The following is a 19,780-nucleotide window of genomic DNA, read 5'->3' as shown; positions in this document are numbered from 1 at the left end:
GTTGCTATGAGCAACACCTCCACTTGCCTGTTTTAGAAGCTTTAGTAAATCAACCCTTTACACACTTTACACCATGCACATTTTAATATGTATCCACAAAAGTAGATACAGTGGGTGTAGTATGGTATGCCGGCGGTCGGGGCTCCCGGCGCCGGGATCCCGACAGCCGGCAAACTGAATACCACCCGATACAGTATATACCCTTGTACAGGGATGTTCCCAAGTATAGAGAAATGGTTACCTGCCTTTACACATTTGGTTAACTAATAGGTTCAGAAAAAGGGAGAGTGCGCCTTTTATAGGGATCTGCAGTAATGCTCACTCAGACAGAATGATAGCAAGTAAAAGCGCTCATCGCAGTTTAGCAAAGCTCTGCACAACTATATGTTCCTATTTCATTTGAAAAATAAAATGCTAGAATTTAAGAATCATATCTCATCTGTCTAGATAAAGCACTAATCTGCCCTTGGGACATAGACTGCATTTAAAGAGATCAATAGTTTTCATCTGGAATCCAAGAGAGAATATCAGGCGTGTACATTGTGCCATCATCATTTAGATTTTTTCCCCCCTTGTCCGTACAAGTAAACGTGAACTTCAGATGACGCCCAGTTAAGGCCCATTCATCCGGCACTCCCCGCTAATTCAAGAAACACACCAACCCGCTTATGTTATCAGAGCATACTGGAAACAAACAAAGCTGTATTGTAATGAGATCATGCATTTTCCACAGCACAGCTAAGAGATACCTAGTGTACACACTGAAACCTCTAAGTTGTGAGGTACAAAAGAGTTTCAATGAACACTTAAGTGAGAGAAAGCTGTTGCATACTATACAGCAATGTGCTTACACTTTGTGCTTATGGCTGAGAACGATCAACAAGTCCAATGAATGATGTTTACATTATGATAGCACAACTATTAGGAGGCAGAGAGCATCTGCATTCTGCACCCATATTGTGCATGCGGAGTGTATAAACTACAATACATACAGTGATCTTCTATTTGTATTCCAATGAGATGGCAATATTGAGGTAGCATGAACTTAATATTCAGCACAGGGCCTGATTCAGAGATGTATGCAAATGCATTCACAGCTGCGGATTTATAGGCAGCGGAAGTGTGAAAATACACTGTACACCAATATTGCAGCCAGCTGGAAATGTATTGAGGCTCCACCGGCGGCTTCAAGATTCCGGCAACAGCGTACAAACACGCAGCGGTGGTCGCAGATTCTTTGATAATCGACCATCTGACCTATGGTCAGGCGGAGTGACCGCAGGATTGAGGTGCTGGTGCCATGTTTTCTGTGGATGGGATCACAGTTGTAGGTTGAGACACGCCCCAAAACTGTTCCGATACGACTGCATTTTTGCCTCCACTCTCCGTTACCTCTCCAGACACCATCAATCATTGTGCAAAGAAAACCTCATTACAAGCAACACTGCTACAGTACCTTGGCGTGAGCACACAGCAAGACCATGACACATGTGTAAGGGGGGGGGGGGGGGCGATAATTGCTTAACTCCATAAGTAACCACACTGCGTATATCCCTGACCTGGGCCACAGTGCTAGAATAGGCTGAATGTGATGCAATAACTGTAGAACTTTAATAAATATGATAAGAACCCTGAAACTATAAATCACAAAACCTCATGTGAAACTGGTGAAATATATATGCAGCGCACTGCATTGTGCAATGGGTATTACATCAGGGAAGAATGCTCTAAGCACCAGGTGTGGCTCCAATATACAGGGAAGAGTCATAGCAGGTGACATAAAGCACGCCAGTGTTCTCATGTTCATTTACACAAATATGGACTATATATTGTGTAGGCACACAGTAGTGAATTAGAAAGTCACATTTGGAAGTTCCTGGACATCAGCTGTGTTTACAATATAACTTTGATATACACATAAAATTAGCCATCGGTACATAAATCAGTGTGTATTTACTCAAATATCATACCAGATCAGATGTACAGTAGAAAAGGAATTTCCAATACAATAAGTCACTAATGAGTTATGTAGTAAAACTGAAACGCAATCCCTCGGATGCAAGTATCGATTTGTGAAATAACATCACATAACCTCTTTTGCTTTCAAGATATTAAATTACAAAGAGGATGTGGCGACAAAAACACACAGCCACTAGGAGATGCATCAACATATTGGATTTGGGGAGGGGAGGGAGAACCACATTTTATAGTTGGCAAGGAAAGAGTTCTTTAAATACTGTATTACTGAGCAGCTCATTATTGGAAGTGTAAGTACAACATACACAGCCTCCAAGTTCATTAGATTGCTATGCACTTAACATCAGACCCCAACATTTTCTATACAGGCCAGCACACAGGAAACCTTTTCCCACGCCAGAGTCGGCTCATTTGCAGCAATAAAGGTGGTGCAGGGCTGGATATTCTGTTGCATTTGCTGGGATAGGAGGACAATGCAGGGAATAAGAAGCAGGCAACAGAGCAATCCGCCTCCCATTCCAAGCTGCGACTATGCATGCAGGAACGCTTCATGGTGCCTGATCCAAAGCACACTGTAACACATAGCACATGAGGAGCATCTATGTATCATATGGAAGTACCAAGGGAAATACACTGCCTGTGCTTCTCTAGCAACTCTACAGGGTGTACGGCATGTGACAAACACATAATAACCATAGTAATAATAATAATCTCATTCTGAATACGTGTCAATTCACAGCACAGGGAAAGGCATCTTGCTTGGCTCAGTTATGCGATGCCCCGCATGATAAATGACCTGCTGAGACAGCGGAGGTCCAGCATGTGCCCAGATATGTACCACTGCAGCCTCCTGTATTACTTGGTTATCCAGCAGGATGCTAAAATCATATTGGGTGGAACGAAACTAGGAATATATTAACCCGTTGACTATACAGAGAAAAAGTACAGTGTATGCTGCAGCCAGACTAGGAGCAAGTGTGGATACTCGGCGCTGAGTAGTGAGGGTGGGATGCCCCCAGCTTGCTGCCACTGCCAGCACAGCCATGCACACACACTGTACATGTGCAGAGAGTGCAGGATGCCGCCCCCCGCCTATGGCACACTTAGCACGCATCCCCCTGTCTTTATGAACTTGAGTTGTGGCTAAACTTCTCCCCCACATTGGCAGCAGCAGCGGCGCCCGTTCTGCAGTGTGCGGCTCAGCAGTCTGCAGCAGCAGCAGCGGGGGTCCGGGACAGACAGACACACAGCCGGGGCTGGCACACTGACCTGTTGGAGTTCTGCAGGCATTTATGCAGGTCTAAAGTCCAACACGGCACACGCGGCAAGTCCCAGCCTCTCTGCCCGGGCGCAGGGTGACAGCTCTCAGCCCGACCGCCGCTATTTTATTCCAGTACAGGGATGCAGAGCTTGTAATGCGATCCAGGTCCAGAGCTCCTCTGCATTGGAGCAGGACAGGGGGAAACAAGACAGGCGATGCCCAATAACTCCCAAGTCATCCAGAGCAGCAGCAGATCCTCCGGATTTTAGATTCTCCAGGAAAGCAAAGATCCTTTGTATGTTCTCACATTCCCTCTCCTCCTGTCCCTGCCAGACTGCTGTCTCCCCACAGCCAGCATAGAAGTCTGTGCAAGAGCGCAATCCCCCTCCTCAGAGGGTGGGAGTAGATAGACGGTCACAGCTGGGAGCTCAAATAAAGCACTCTCAGGCCACACCCAGCAGACAGGCAGAAGCAGCACTGTGTGTGATGTGTGCTGTGTGTGTGATGTGTGCTGTGTGTGAGAGCCAGGGGAACATCTAGGACTAGCAGGTTGAAGAGGTAATTTAGCGGGGGGTGCACAGTAATGGAAGGAAGAGTCACCATAATTCTGGAGGAGAGCATTGATCAAATATTTATTTGGAAAGCAGCATGCCATTTATCTACTTGTCTTACAGTGTAGTACTTTTACTGTAATTACTGAGTTTTGTTCTATTTCCTTTATTTATGATACACACAGAGATTATATATAGATAGATAGATAGATAGATAGATAGCTCAACACTTGCCATTTTTCTGCGTCAAGTGACAAATTGTGAGCTCCTTGGAACAGGACCCTCTTGCCACCTGTTCTCACAACCCTCTTCTCTTACACTTCAATTATAGCTCTTTCCTACATAGTGTCGAAGTCGAAAATATTATACCCACATGCATCACGTACAAACACCACACAGAGTGGCCTCAATGTGTGTGCTTGTTCTGCCGTGCGTGCCATTACCCGCTTGCTGCGTACATTGGCTCGCGGGCCTTGCGTATTGGCGTGTGGTATGAGTAATTACGGTAGCATACGCATAGAAATGCCACAAAGACATATTCTATATTTTATACACATTGGGGGTAATTCCAAGTTGATCGCAGCAGAATTTTTGATAGCAATTGGGCAAAACCATGTGCACTGCAGGGGAGGCAGATATAACATGTGCAGAAAGAGTTAGATTTGGGTGGGTTATTTTATTTCTGTGCAGGGTAAATACTGGCTGCTTTATTTTTACACTGCAAATTAGATTGCAGATTGAACACACCCCACCCAAATCTAACTCTCTCTGCACATGTTATATCTGCCTCCCCTGCAGTGCACATGGTTTTGCCCAATTGCTAACAAAAATCCTGCTGCGATCAACTTGGAATTACCCCCATAGTGCATTATTTACACATAGTCCACACGCACCACACCAGCAACCTACACTTACTCTGAATGAATAGAAACGGAGGTATTTAGCTTTGCAGGATGTGAGGGGACAGAAATAGGTTAGAACGTAGTGTTTGGTATCCACATGTACAGTAATTCAAGGGCAATATTCCGATCGGTTTGCAGAGAATTGCATGCTCCTGCGCAAATACAATATTCATATCTCACTGTATGTACTGTACTCCTGATATTCAGCGGGAACCCAGTGGAGGACACCTGCAAGTATACCTGGACCAAGCATCGCCCACCTGTTCAAACCAACCTATGACCCCCTCATATACTGTAAATGACCTGCCCCTTGACCTATGGATGAAGGGCTTACAGTTTCCTTTGTTTCATGCTTTGGACTATTGTATGAAAGCCAAGCCTCCTGGCCGGCCTCAGTCTATTTTCTGAAGGTCATCTTTCCAGACTGACTGAGTACCGGATCCGGGTGGCGCAGGCGAACAAACGTATGAATCCATTGGTTGTAGCTTCTTCTCTGTAATAGTGTTGTATATCCTGTGTTTACCCCTTTTTAAGTAAATATTTGTTGCTGCGTTGGACCACAACATAACATATAACTACTGGTGTCGCATTCCATTTCTGTTAAGGGTTTAAGATGTATTCAGCCACACGTGTAACTACATTGTGCTCACTGCGTGTCGGCGTGCTTAAGCAAACGTGTATACATATTCATAAGGGTTTAGAGCGTACACTTAGCGGCCGCAGCAGCCCGAACCACTGTGCAATAAGGTATTGGTTTTTCCTGAAAGTTAATCGAACTTAACAGTAGTTAATGTCTATACCTGCCATCTCCTCTCGCTCATTACTGTTTATCTCTTCCAATGGCTGCTTGCCCCTACTAGTACGCCAACTACTCCTTTGCTTCCTTTCACCTCAGCTGTATTGTGTGGTATGTGTTCAGGAGGGTGTAGTATGTTATTGCCGGCGGTCGGGCTCCAGGTAGCCAGCATACCGGCGCCGGAATCCCGACTGCTGGCATACCAACAGCTGGGCGAGGGCAAATGAGCCCCTTGCGGGCACGGTGGTGCGCTATGCGCGCCACGCTATCTATTCTCCAGGGGAGTCGTGGACCCCCAAGAGGGAGAAAAACTGTTGGTATGCCGGTGGGCGGGATTCCGGCGCCGGTATGCTGGTCAACAGGAACACTGAAGCCGGCAAACTGAAGACCGCCCGTTCAGGATCGCGGCAGCCGTAATACAGACACCAGAATCCGACAGCCACCAGTATACCGGCACTGGCATCCAGAAGAGATCAGGATCCCGACGATGATATCCCAACAGTCTGGATCCCGAAGGTAAGTATGCACTGCCGGGTTAGGTTCAGGCTTCGGGAGCGGGAGTTAGGTTTAGGCAAACTCCGGGGGGGTAGACTGTGGGGTGGGGGAGGTTAGGGCTCGGCTGCAGAGAGGGGAGTTTAGGGTTAGGCACTAAGGGGGAGGGTTAGGTTTAGCCTGCGGTGAGGGGGAAGGTTTAGGCACCACCAGGATGAGGTTAGGGCAAGGCTGCGGACAGGGAGGGGTAGGGTACCCTGCACACTTGTTGGCACTGCCACAATCGGGATGCCGGCGTCAGTATATTGACCACCGGCATCACAACCGCCGGCTTTTCATACTGATCCCTATTGTGTAATGAGAATGTGGTGGTAATTGTTACTTGTGGTCTGCTTTAGTTTTTATGTTACCCTGTATTGTTCTGTATGTAGGGCGCAGCAAAACACTTGAGGCGACCTATAAATAAAATAATAATAATAAACTCTATCACCACTTTTTGCAGTAACATTTCACCCTCGCCGGTAAGGTGTTGCACGATGTGTATGTCAGTGTTCTGCATTATCCTATTGTGGATGTGATGCCACCTTATTTATCTGAGGCCATATACAAGTCACCCTTTGCAAGGTCAATTGGATGCGCCACACCAGCACGAAAATAGAGGAGCCACTGAGATTTCTACACACAAAGGGGTCATTCCGACCCGTTCGCACGTGAGCGACGTTGCCCGGCGACAGGGGTCGCTGGATTACGTCGCATCCTACGAAGAAAGCTGTTGCAGAGCCGACTGCAAGAAGATTGACAGAAAGAAGGCGGATCCGGACCGTTGGAGACCGTTTTCGGGGAGTGGAGAAGAAAACGCAGGCGTGTCCAGCAGAACAGAGGGCGGATGTCTGACGTCAAAGCCGACCCCAGCATCGCAGAGATCGTCGCACAGTGTAAGTATGTCCAGGCCTAGTCTTCTTTTGCTTGAAATTTTTTTAACTTAGCAGAACTGCACAAGCGATCGCAGCCCTGCTAAGCTAAAATACACTCCCCCATAAGCGTGGACTAGTTGATCGCAGCAGCAGCAAAAAGTTGCTGGCTGTGATCAACTCGGAATGACCACCAATGTCTTTTAATAAATATGGAGAAGCAGTAATAATACCTTGTTCTGGCCGCTAAAAGGAGTCATTTTCAATTGATGAATATACCCCACAGTCCTTTAAATTCTCTTTCTTCGTTATAAAGACAGAAAACAGAGAAATGGATTCACTGAATAAATAGTTTATTCTACTTTATGGAGGATGGGGAATTTTGCCCACCCTCCATAAAGCAACCTGCATTATCACAATTCAGGTACCGACGGAAAGCAATGCTGGTATGACAAGTGGTAGACCAGAGAAGAGCGCCCCCCAGAGATCTCTGCAGCAGCTGCACCAGGCCCCAGAGTGATAAGTATTGGGGTCTGGAGCAAGGTCTGACACTCTGAGCTGTGACACCAGGTGCAATCGTAGGGGACTGATAAAGAGATTAAAGTAAATGGGACGTACATTGCTTAAAAAAAAAAAGTGTGCACCAAAAATGTATTTGCCCATATCCAGAAGCTGTACGCATCTCGAGATCCACCTGCATCTGTTTGTAGCATATGCCCGTTAATTGTTACTAGTCATCATCATTGTACACTAGGGCCCTCATTCCGAGTTGATCGCTTGCTAGCTACTTTTAGCAGCCGTGCAAATGCATAGTCGCCGCCCACTGGGGTGTGTATTTTTGGGAGTGCAAACGTCTTTGCAGCAGAGCGGCTGCAAACACATTTTGTGCAGAACAAGACCAGCCCTGTAGTTACTTATTCTGTGCGATGATTGCTGCGACGAGTGACATGGGAATGACGTCAGATACCCGCCCAGCAAACGCCCGGTCACGCCTGCGTTTTTCCAAACACTCCCAGAAAACAGTCAGTTGCCACCCAGAAACTCCCACTTCCTGTAAATCTCCTCGCGTCCGCCAGTGCGACTGAAAGCGTCGCTAGAACCTGTGCAAAACCACGATGCTCATCGAACCCGTACGACGCACGTGCGCATTGCGGTGCATGCGCAGATTAGCCCAGTTCTGCCATAATCGCTGCACTGCGAAAATCCGTAGCGAGCGATCAACTCGGAATGTGGGCCAAGGTACAGAAGATATGCCTCCAAAACGCTATATTGTCAATTACGTCCAGGTATTCCTAGCTCGCATTTGTCTGAATACACCCTCACTAAACTTTGTCTACATTCCACACCCTATCACACCAGCGTTTCACTTCTTGGTTGTTAAGGGCCCCATACACTAGGACGATAATGCCATATATATCGGATGAAATCGGGCATTTTGGAGGCGTTTCCGATACGATCGGATGCGCGTTCCCGTGAGCATCGGGTCGGTTCATCCAGATTGAATGTGCTGCACATTCAATCTGGTTCGACCCCGCAGGCATGGCTGGGATCGCCCAGGATCGCCCAAGATACATCGTATGCAAAAGGACAGCACAGAATGTATCTTGGGCGATCCTGCCGGGGTGATCGCCCGTGACATGTCAGACGGACATGTCGCGGTAGTGTATGGGGCCCTTTAGTTTGTATATGCAATAGAAATGCATTTGATTCTGTATCACCAATTCTTGTTGCATGTCTATTATTTGGAGCATGTGCCGTGTGAAACCACCTATACTCTGTAAATGGGTATATATTCAACTCTGCATCAGTCCTGATTAAACCAGTTTAACACACACGCAAAATTGCCACATGAAATAAAGCCAATCCCGATGTCCATTCACCATACTCACTTTTACTGTCTCCTCTTCGGGAGAAGCCTAGAGAGGACACGCTACTAGCAACTGTGGGGGGCGGAGATGGGATGACACGTCATTAGGCCCCACCCCCATATTAAAAATGACGCAATTCATGAGTGGGATGTGGGAGGGGTACCTACTCTACGGATGGTGCGGCCAGCTACTCAAAAAGTTGTGACTCTCCCACATCTTTTAGGAAAGTAGGCAAGCATGCCCCTCACTTCCATGAGTAATACATATATGAGGCTAAACTGAGCACCATATTTAGGTGAAAAAGTTTAGTCTATGAAGAGAATGGTTCCAAAGTGGTAGGAGTTTGGACTTTAGTGTGAAATTCACTGCTTGTCACAGTGATTTCTCTAACGTCCTAAGTGGATGCTGGGGACTCCGTCAGGACCATGGGGTTTAGCGGCTCCGCAGGAGACAGGGCACAATAATAAAAGCTTTAGGATCAGGTGGTGTGCACTGGCTCCTCCCCCTATGACCCTCCTCCAAGCCTCAGTTAGATTCTTGTGCCCGGCCGAGAAGGGTGCAATCTAGGTGGCTCTCCTGAGCTGCTTAGAATAAAAGTTTAAGTTAGGTTTTTTATTTTCAGTGAGTCCTGCTGGCAACAGGCTCACTGCTACGAGGGACTTAGGGGAGAGAAGTAAACTCACCTGCGTGCAGGATGGATTTGCTTCTTAGGCTACTGGACACCATTAGCTCCAGAGGGAGTCGGAACACAGGTCTCACCCTGGGGTTCGTCCCGGAGCCGTGCCGCCGACCCCCCTTGCAGATGCCGAAGTTGAAGAGGTCCAGAGGTCCGGAAACAGGCGGCAGAAGACTTTCAGTCTTCATAAGGTAGCGCACAGCACTGCAGCTGTGCGCCATTGTTGTCAGCACACTTCATACCAGCGGTCACTGAGGGTGCAGGGCGCTGGGGGGGGCGCCCTGGGCAGCAATGTATTATACCTTTTTTATGGCTAAAATACATCACATATAGCCCTTGAGGCTATATGGATGTATTTAACCCCTGCCAGATCTCACAAACTCCGGGAGAAGAGCCCGCCGTTTTAGGGGGCGGGGCCTATTCTCCTCAGCACACGGCGCCATTTTCCTGCTCAGCTCTGCTGTGAGGAAGGCTCCCAGGCTCTCCCCTGCACTGCACTACAGAAACAGGGTTAAAACAGAGAGGGGGGGCACTTATTTGGCGATATGATTACATATGTGAAAATGCTATAAGGGAAAACACTTGTATAAGGGGTTGTCCCTGTATAATTATAGCGTTTTTGGTGTGTGCTGGCAAACTCTCCCTCTGTCTCCCCAAAGGGCTAGTGGGGTCCTGTCCTCTATCAGAGCATTCCCTGTGTGTGTGCTGTGTGTCGGTACGTGTGTGTCGACATGTAGGAGGACGATGTTGGTGAGGAGGCGGAGCAAATTGCCTGTATTGGTGATGTCACTCTCTAGGGAGTCGACACCGGAATGGATGGCTTATTTAGGAACTACGTGATAATGTCAACACGATGCAAGGTCGGTTGACGACATGAGACGGCCGGCAAACAAATTAGTACCTGTCCAGGCGTCTCAGACACCGTCAGGGGCTTGTAAAAACGCCCATTTACCTCAGTTGGTCGACACAGACACGGACACTGACTTCAGTGTCGACGGTGAAGAAACAAACGTATTTTCCTTTAGGGCCACACGTTACATGTTAAGGGCAATGAAGGAGGTGTTACATATTTCTGATACTACAAGTACCACAAATAAGGGTATTATGTAGGGTGGGAATAATCTACTTGTAGTTTTTCCTGAATCAGATAAATTAAAGTGTGTGATGATACGTGGGTTTCCTCCGATATAAAATTATTGGAGGTATACCTTTTCCCGCCAGAAGTGAGGGCGAGTTGGGAAACACACCTTAGGGTGGATAAGGCGCTCACACGCTTATAAAAACAAGTGGCGTTACCGTCTCCAGATACGGCCGCCCTCAAGGAGCCAGCTGATAGGAAGCTGAAAAATATCCTAAAAAGTATATACACACATACTGGTGTTATACTACGACCAGCAATCGCCTCAGCCTGGATGTGCAGCGCTGGGGGGGCTTGGTCGGATTTCCTGACTGAAAATATTGATACCCTTGACAGGAACAATATTTTATTGACTATAGAGCATTTTAAGGATGCATTTCTATATATGCGAGATGCGCAGAGGGATATTTGCATTCTGGCATCAAGAGTAGATGTGATGTCCATATCTGCCAGACGATGTTTATAGACACGACAGTGGTCAGGTGATGCAGATTCCAGACGGCACATGGAAGTATTGCCGTATAAAGGGGCGGTCCATCGGACCTGGTGGCCATGGCAACAGCTGGAAAATCCACTTTTGTTACCCCAAGTCACATCTCAGCAGAAAAGGACACAGTCTTTTCAGTCTCAGTCCTTTCGTACCCATAAAGGCAGGCGGGCAAAAGGCCAGTCATATCTGCCCAGGGTTAGAGGAAAGGGAAGAAGACTGCAGCAGGCAGCCCATTCCCAGGAACAGAAGTCCTCCACAGCTTCTGCCAAGTCCGCAGCATGACGCTGGGGCCATACAAGCGGACTCAGGTGCGGTGGGGGGTCATCTCAAGAGTTTCAGCACGCAGTGGGCTCACTCGCAAGTGGACTCCTGGATCCTACACGTAGTATCCCAGGTGTACATTGGAAATTCGAGACGTCTTCCCCTCACAAGTTCCTGAAGTCTGCTTTACCAACGTCTCCCTCCGACAGGGAGACAGTATTGGAAAAAAATTCACAGGCTGTATTCCCAGCAGGTGAAAATCAAAGTACCCCTCCTACAACAAGGGAAGGGGTATTATTCCACACTATATTGTGGTACTGAAGCCAAACGGCTCGGTGAGATCTAAAAGATTTGAACAATTACATACAAGGGTTCAAATCAAGATGGAGTCACTCAGAGCAGTGATAGCGAACCAGGACGATATGGTGTCACTGGATATCAGGGACGCTTACCTACATGTCCAAATTTTGCCCTTCTCACCAAGGGTATCTCAGGTTCGTGGTACAGAACTGTCACTATCAGTTCAGACGCTGCCGTTTGGATTGTCCACGGCACCCCGGGTCTTTACCATGGTAATGGCCGAAATGATGATTCTTCCTAAAAGAAATATGGACGCTTTCCTGATAAGGGCAAGGTCCAGAGAACAGTTGGCGGTCGGAGTAGCACTATCTCAAGTAGTTCTACGACAGCACGAGTGGTTTCTAAATATTCCAAAATCGCAGCTTTTCCGACGACACGTCTAATGTTCCTAGGAATTATTCTGGACACAGTCCAGAAAAGGATGTTTTCTCCCGGAGAAGAAGGCCAGGGAGTTATCCGAGCTAGTCAGGAACCTCCTAAAACCAGGAAAAGTATCCGTGCATCATTGCACAAGGGTCCTGTGAAAAATGGTGGTTTCTTACAAAGCGATCCCATTCGGTAGATTTCACGCAAGAACCTTTCAGTGGAATCTGCTGGGAAAATGGTCCGGATCGCATCTTCAGATGCATCAGCGGATAACCCTGTCTCCAAGGACAAGGGTGTTTTCTTCTGCGGTGGCTGCAGAGTGCTCATCTATGAAAGGGCCGCAGATTCGACATTCAGGACTGGGTCCTGGTGACCACGGATGCCAGCCTGAGTGGCTGGGGAGCAGTCACACAAGGAAAAAATTTCCAGGGAGTGTGATCAAGTCTGGAGACTTCTCTCCACATAAATATACTGGAGCTAAGGGCAATTTACAAGGCTCTAAGCTTAGCAAGACCTCTGCTTCAAGGTCAGCCGGTATTGATCCAGTGGGACAACATCACGGCAGTCGCCCACGTAAACAGACAGGGCGGCACATGAAGCAGGAGGGAAATGGCAGAAACTGCAAGGATTCTTCGCTGGGCGAAAAATCATGTGATAACACGCTCAGCAGTGTTAATTCCGGGAGTGGAAAACTGGGAAGCAGACTTCCTCAGCAGGCATAACCTCCACCCGGGAGAGTGGGGACTTCAGCGGGAAGTCTTCCACATGATTGTAAACCGTTGGGAAAAACCAAAGGTGGACATGATGGCGTCCCGCCTGAACAAAAAACTAGACAGATATTGCGCCAGGTCAAGGGACCCTCAGGCAATAGCGGTGGACGCTCTGGTAACACTGTGGGTGTACCAGTCAGGGTATGTGTTCCCTCCTATGCATCTCATACCAAAAGTACTGAGAATCATAAGAAGGAGATGAGTAAGAACGATACTCGTGGTTCCGGATGGGTCAAGAAGGACTTGGTACCCGGAACTTCAAGAGATGCTCACGGAAGAACCGTGGCCTCTACCTTTAAGAGAGGACCTGCTCCAGCAGGGGCCTTGTCTGTTCCAAGACTTACCGGGGCTGCGTTTGACGGCATGGCAGTTGAACGCCGGATCCTGAAAGGGCATTCCAGATGAAGTCATCCCTACCCTGGTCGAAGCCAGGAAGGATGTAATCGCAAAACATTTTCACCGCATTGGGCGAAAATATGTTGCGTGATGTGAGGCCAAGAAGGTCCCTACAGAGGAATTCCAACTGGGTCGTTTCCTACATTTCCTGAAAACAGGACTGTCTATGGGCCTAAAATTAGGGTCCATTAAGGTTCAAATTTCGACCCTGTCGAATTTCTTCCAGAAAGAACTGGCTTCAGTGCCTGAAGTTCAGACGTTTGTAAAAGGGGTACTGCATATACAGCCTCCTTTTGTGCCCCCAGTGGCACCTTGGGATCTCAATGTTGTTTTGAGTTTCATAAAGTCACATTGGTTGGATCCACTCACCACTGTGGAATTAAAATATTTCACATGGAAGGTGAAGATTCTATTAGCCCTGGCTTCAGCCAGGCGTGTGTCAGAATGGGCGGCTTTATCATATAAAAGCCCTTACTTAATTTTTTATTCTGACAGGGCAGAATTGAGGACTCGTCCTCAATTTCTCCTTAAGGTGTTTTCTGTTTTTCACATGAACCAACCTATTGTGGTACCTGCGGTTACTAGGGACTTGGAGGACTCCAAGTTACTTGACGTTGTCAGGGCCCTGAAAATATATGTTTCCAGGACGACTGGAGTCAGAAAATCTGACTCGCTGTTTAGCCTGTATGCACCCAACAAGATGGGTGTTCCTGCTTCTAAGCAGACGATTGCTCGCTGGATTTGTAGTACAATTCAGCTTGCACATTCTGTGGCAGGCTTGCCACAGCCAAAATCAGTAAAAGCCCATTCCACAAGGAAGTGGGCTCATCTTGGGCGGCTGCCCGAGGGGTCTCGGCTTTACAACTTTGCCGAGCTGCTACTTGGTCAGGGGCACACCCTGACTGAGGAGGACCTGGAGTTCTCTCATTCGGTGCTGCAGAGTCATCCGCACTCTCCCGCCCGTTTGGGAGCTTTGGTATAATCCCCATGGTCCTGACGGAGTCCCCAGCATCCACTTAGGACGTTAGAGAAAATAAGAATTTACTTACCGATAATTCTATTTCTCGTAGTCCGTAGTGGATGCTGGGCGCCCATCCCAAGTGCGGATTACTTGTACATAGTTATTGTTACAAAAATCGGGTTATTCTTGTTGTGAGCCATCTTTTCAGAGGCTCCTTCGTTGTTATCATACTGTTAACTGGGTTCAGATCACAGGTTGTACGGTGTGATTGGTGTGGCTGGTATGAGTCTTACCCGGGATTCAATATCCTTCCTTATTATGCACGCTCGTCCGGGCACAGTATCCTAACTGAGGCTTGGAGGAGGGTCATAGGGGGAGGAGCCAGTGCACACCACCTGATCCTAAAGCTTTTATTATTGTGCCCTGTCTCCTGCGGAGCCGCTAAACCCCATGGTCCTGACGGAGTCCCCAGCATCCACTACGGACTACGAGAAATAGAATTATCGGTAAGTAAATTCTTATTTTTCCTGCCACTGTGTACTATGCACATTGTTCTTGTGATTATGCCATCTGAGAGTAGAGGGCGGGCATGCCTCTTGATTGGAGGACAGAGATCCCAGAATACTGGAGCAAAACCAAAATGTTTTGTAGGTGGGCATGAGCTGCACTTTGTAAATGACCTTAACTGTTTTCCTGAACTGGCAATATTCCATGGTTAGGATGGTTACACATGGCTTATCCAGCGAGAAATAACAACTAATATGGGCATCCAGTGGGGCTGTCCAAAATTACCAAAAGTTCAGTGCTGGCAGTACACCTCGGTTCTATGTGGAGTTTGCTTTCAGCACAGCAAGTAACTAAAAATAACAATAATGGACTGATGAAGAGTAGAACGTAAATCTATGTGCAGAATCTTGCATGTTTTCACTCTGCTAACTTCAGAACTAAGCATACGCAATACAGGTGACGCAGTCGTGCGATAATGATAACAGCTATTAAACTAAGGGGCTCATTTATCAACTAGTGATAAAACTCGTTTAGAATGATAAAACGTGTTGTTTATGATAAATGGTGCTTCAGCCAATTAGCTCCCAGCTGTCATATGTTCAGCTCCTAATAGTCATGTGTTTGAATAATGTCACTGTGAGCTGATTGGCTGGAACACCATTTAGCATACGCAAGGCGTTTTATCATACACAACAAGTTTTATCACTCGTTGATATATGGGCCCCTAAGCATAAAGGAAAGGGGCTGTCCATCCAAGATATGCTGCACACAAGTTAATATTGCATCAGTACCTAACTATTTATACCTTATATCTTAATAAATTCCCTTCCTGTTTTTTTATTTTTTATTTACTTGACTAATAATGAAGGTAGATTATTATTTCATCCACAGAACATCAGTTTGCTATATTATAAATAAAGGGTTTTTCCTCGATCTAAATCACTAGAGCAATGTAATCTCTTCCTAAGGTAAATGTAATGAAACAAGGAAGTAGGGACCTTAGCACTGCATCATCTATGTGATCTTATGGAGTTTGGATTCCACAGCACAAATAGATTTTCCCTGTGCTCTCCCCAGGGAATCATACTCTGCAGCATCTACAGTATATATTCCTCCTGCAGAGGCTGAAGGTTGGGAGTGCCTAGGAAATGGAGGGACTTCAGTTAGCATTTGAGCACTGTGCTGCCTCAGTACTGGAATATACTTCTTAAACCCCAATCTTCTCCATCTCCTCTACTAGCACTATGGAGGAGATTCCTGGTATCTATGCTTCCATGATGCCACTTTATGAACTGAAGGCGACTTCCAAGCACTTCTACAATGAGTAAAACAGGAACACAGGAGAGTGAGCTGTGCTGTGCTCAGATCTCTGATAAGTTAAGGCTACATTTGTGGAAGGTTTATAAGGGACCGGAGAAGACGCCGTAATGGGGTCAATTCAATTTCCCGACAGTTAAATAGCGCCGGGAATTAGCTCCCGTCGCTATTCAATTTAGCTCATGTTAAGTCAGTGAATGCCCTTTCTCCCGGACATAACAGGTTGATTTGTCGGGAGAACAGGCATTCTCCGACTTAACTCCCTGGCGCGATGCTGATTCCCGACAGAATCAGCCTCGCGCCAGCCGCGCACCAGCACTTTTGTCGGATTTCCTCTCGCATCCCCCGGGGGTGAGAGAAGAATTCCCGACAATTAAGTGTCACTTGGCGCTGTAATGAATAGCACCGGGAGCTAATTCCTGTACACAAATTGAATTGACCCCAATGAAGCCTCAACAAGTTTTCCCTAATCTGAAGGCTTTCCACCCAGCTTAATAAGAGACGTTAGAACAAAGTATTTATATCCTAAGTTAAAATTAATATATATTTTACCACACCTACTCTACTGTTAATACTTTTAATAAACTAGCCACCAGATTTATCTGGTCAGCCAGAAAACCAAGAATTCATATGTACATTCTCAATAAACAAGTCCATGAGAGCAGCTTGGAAGTCACTGTTTTTATTTATTACTATAATGGTAGATATAATGGTTAATATCACTAATCTAATTCCTGTAAGCAAATTGCATTGACCCCAATGAAGCCTCAACAAGTTTTCCCTAATCTGAAGGGTTTCCACGGAGACGTTAGAACAAAGTACTTATATCCGAAGTTAAAATTAATATATATTTTACCACACCTACTCTACTGTTAATACTTTTAATAAACTAGCCACCAGATTTATCTGGTCAGCCAGGAAACCAAGAATTCATATGTACATTCTCAATAAACAAGTCCATGAGAGCAGCTTGGAAGTCACTGTTTTTATTTATTACTATAATGGTAGATATAATGGCTAATATCACTAATCTATATTCCCCTCCGATATTGGTCTGGTGTAAGCTGCCACATCAATTTGCAACCATGCAACTAAAACCTGCAAGATACTTAAGAGCTCTTCGAGATTGAAACCACTCTGGAATAACCCTCAATTTTTCTCAGAATTTCACTCAACTCTTTTGCGGAGTGGACATGTTTTGATGTCAGATCCGTGTACAATGGAAAAATAGCACTCCTAAATCTTGTGCAGCAAATATCATATGGTGACGAACCACCAAAAGCTTCCAAAACTACAATAATAAATAACACAGATACTGTCTAACACATTGCACAAAAATGAAATAAATATGTTTAACAGTAAGGGTTTCTGCTTCCTTTGATGGAACACCATACACTTTTCTATATCCTTAGCTCATCCTTGTAGAGAAAAGCAAACAAAGCAAACTTATAGTGTAGTAATTGAAATTAAGTAAATACACCTTGGTGTCATAGTCAATATGATTTCGTGAACTAGTCCATAAACCAGATGTTGATAATAATAACTTTTAAATCTGAAGATGTGTTTGAATTACATTTCAGGAATCGCAAAACTGAGGCAGATGTATAAACTTTCATATCTTTCGGGAAAATAGCATCTGCAAATTACCCTTAAGACGTCACTTTCTTCAATACAATCTCAACACCCCGAAGTTGAATGCAGATAAAAAGAAAGGCAAAAAATGTATCGCAATACAGCTTCTGAATAAATGACAATGCAGATTAAAACTGCACTCACAATAAGAAAACGCATACCAGAAGACAGGAACTAAGAAAGAAACTGCAGGTTCCGGACCAGCACTGATCCGTCTTCTCAGGTATTCAATATCGACACTGCATTCGGTAGCCGTCAGTACTGTAAATACACAGACCACAATGGCAGTACATATGTCGATTATGGGATTGCTGTAATTGTAGTACTGACGGATTCCAGAGGCAGTATCAATGTCAGATCCTTGGCAGATATAGATGCTGTCCTGCAATTGCAGATCTTCAAGCCAGGTCTTATGCCAGGTACACACGGCACGATGCAGGAAATGCCCGACATTGACTATTTGATGTGGCCGAAGCCCGGCACCACCGATACAGTCAATGTTGGGCTGCCTGCACAGTCTATTTTTCCTTGCGATGCCGACCCTTTGGGACCACGCATCGGCATCGCAAGGAGTTTCCACACGGTGCGATATGCACTATATTTTCTTACAATAGTGACTATATAGTCCATATCGGAAGAAATATCACACCATGTGTAGGCCACCTAAGCTTTCTAACTCCTGCATTTATAACTATCTCCAGAACAGGCTTTTCTGGTATACTCTCACAGAGCTTGAACTGGCTCTCACAGTCCTTTCGATTACATTTGAAAAGAATCAACCTTCAACACTGCAGGGAATGTTAAGTGTGGTTTTGGGGAAATCTATAAGTATAACTTTTGTACATGTGAATAGTGTGCAAAGACATGAGTGCTTAAGGGACATAGAGGCCTATTTATCAAATAATATTTGTGGTAGCCGAAAATATTAAGGATCCCTGAATGTATGAAGAGGGACCACAGCAGATACCCACCATATCTGTCAAATGTACCCAGCTCCAAAATGCGAAACCATCGGGTTTACATACAAATATGAATCAGACCCTATATATCAGTCTAAGTGCAATTTTGTTGCAACTAATATGTAAGCCACCATTCACAGTCCAGAGACTAATAACTATCTATTGTGCACTGATTGTTTTCACATTTTTTTTTTTTTCATATTAGTATATGGATTAAAACGGTGTGTTATCCATTTCTGTTCAGTTCCCAGCTGTGATAGGATGAGTGATTTTCTGTCCCCCCAGATTTCCACGGTCCCTGAAGCCACCCCAAATAGGGTGCAAGTGAGCCAAGGTAGTGGGGAGTACATTGCAGAGAAGACATCCTTCATTCCCACTAGACCCATTAAAGCTATTTGCTGTTTTTTTTATCACCCTTGTCTTTTTCACTCCACTGCTTTCCATGCTCTGTCAACCCTTCGGTTTACTGGATATTACAGTAGAAGTACTGCATTGGTCTTTAACTGTTTATTCCAAGGATTATTAACTTGGAACTCCTGTGCATGGCGAGGCTGTGCATGTGCCCACCAAAAAGGGGCTTGCCCGCAGTAAAAGGGGTCATAGTTTCACAGGAATTCCACAATCATGAGCCATGCCTGCCATTATTTGTCACTGTGGGGGCATGCCCAGGACTCTGTGAGCTGCTGGCACGCCCCCAGTCCCTCTGTCTACCGTGAATAGATGCTGTGCGCATGCGCACAGCATCTGTCCATCGTGCAGCGGGTGACACGTGGCCTCCCAAATTCCCCACACTGTAGGATACTGCAGCCTGTGGGTGGGACAGTGCCCAAAAACTGGGACTGTCCTGCTTAAATCGGGACAGTTGGGAGTTATTTATTCCATGCTAGGATGACCAGTCTATTCATCATTTTGTATAATGTAATGGAGCTAAACTCATTCAAGTGCTCCAGCAACAAAGGCCCAAGTGAGTCAGTCTCCTTACAGGAAAGACACATAATACAGTGAAACAAACTGTCTGGTTCAAATCACAAATAAATAAGTTTTCCAAATGGTTCACAATTTACTCTGATGGTAAGTTTACAATAGTAGTAACTGGTCTTGATAAACGTCCCTTTTCTTCTCTTTGATAAGACAAGTTTCTCATACGTCCTAGAGGATGCTGGGGTCACCATTAGAACCATGGGGTATA

The 19,780-nt window shown here is 45.9% G+C and overlaps 1 protein-coding gene across 10 annotated transcripts in view; it reads right to left on the bottom strand.

Moving 5' to 3' along the window:
• Positions 1 to 19,780, bottom strand: part of ARVCF (ARVCF delta catenin family member) — a 1,509,311-nt gene that overhangs the window by 317,088 nt on the left and 1,172,443 nt on the right. Inside the window, exon 1 of one of the 10 annotated variants that reach the window (XM_063964735.1) lies at positions 3,247 to 3,649. The exons of the other annotated variants lie outside the window; for them this stretch is intronic. Within the exon in view, the coding sequence (XP_063820805.1) occupies positions 3,247 to 3,267 (21 nt within the window). The 5' untranslated portion in view covers positions 3,268 to 3,649. Of the gene's footprint in view, positions 1 to 3,246; positions 3,650 to 19,780 lie in introns of those variants that run through there. 10 annotated transcript variants of the gene reach the window in all.

This window comes from Pseudophryne corroboree, chromosome 1, assembly GCF_028390025.1.
Source record: "Pseudophryne corroboree isolate aPseCor3 chromosome 1, aPseCor3.hap2, whole genome shotgun sequence".
Taxonomy (NCBI): domain Eukaryota; kingdom Metazoa; phylum Chordata; class Amphibia; order Anura; family Myobatrachidae; genus Pseudophryne; species Pseudophryne corroboree.
Note: the sequence above shows the minus strand (reverse complement) of the source record. Positions and strands in the feature narration are given on the sequence as shown.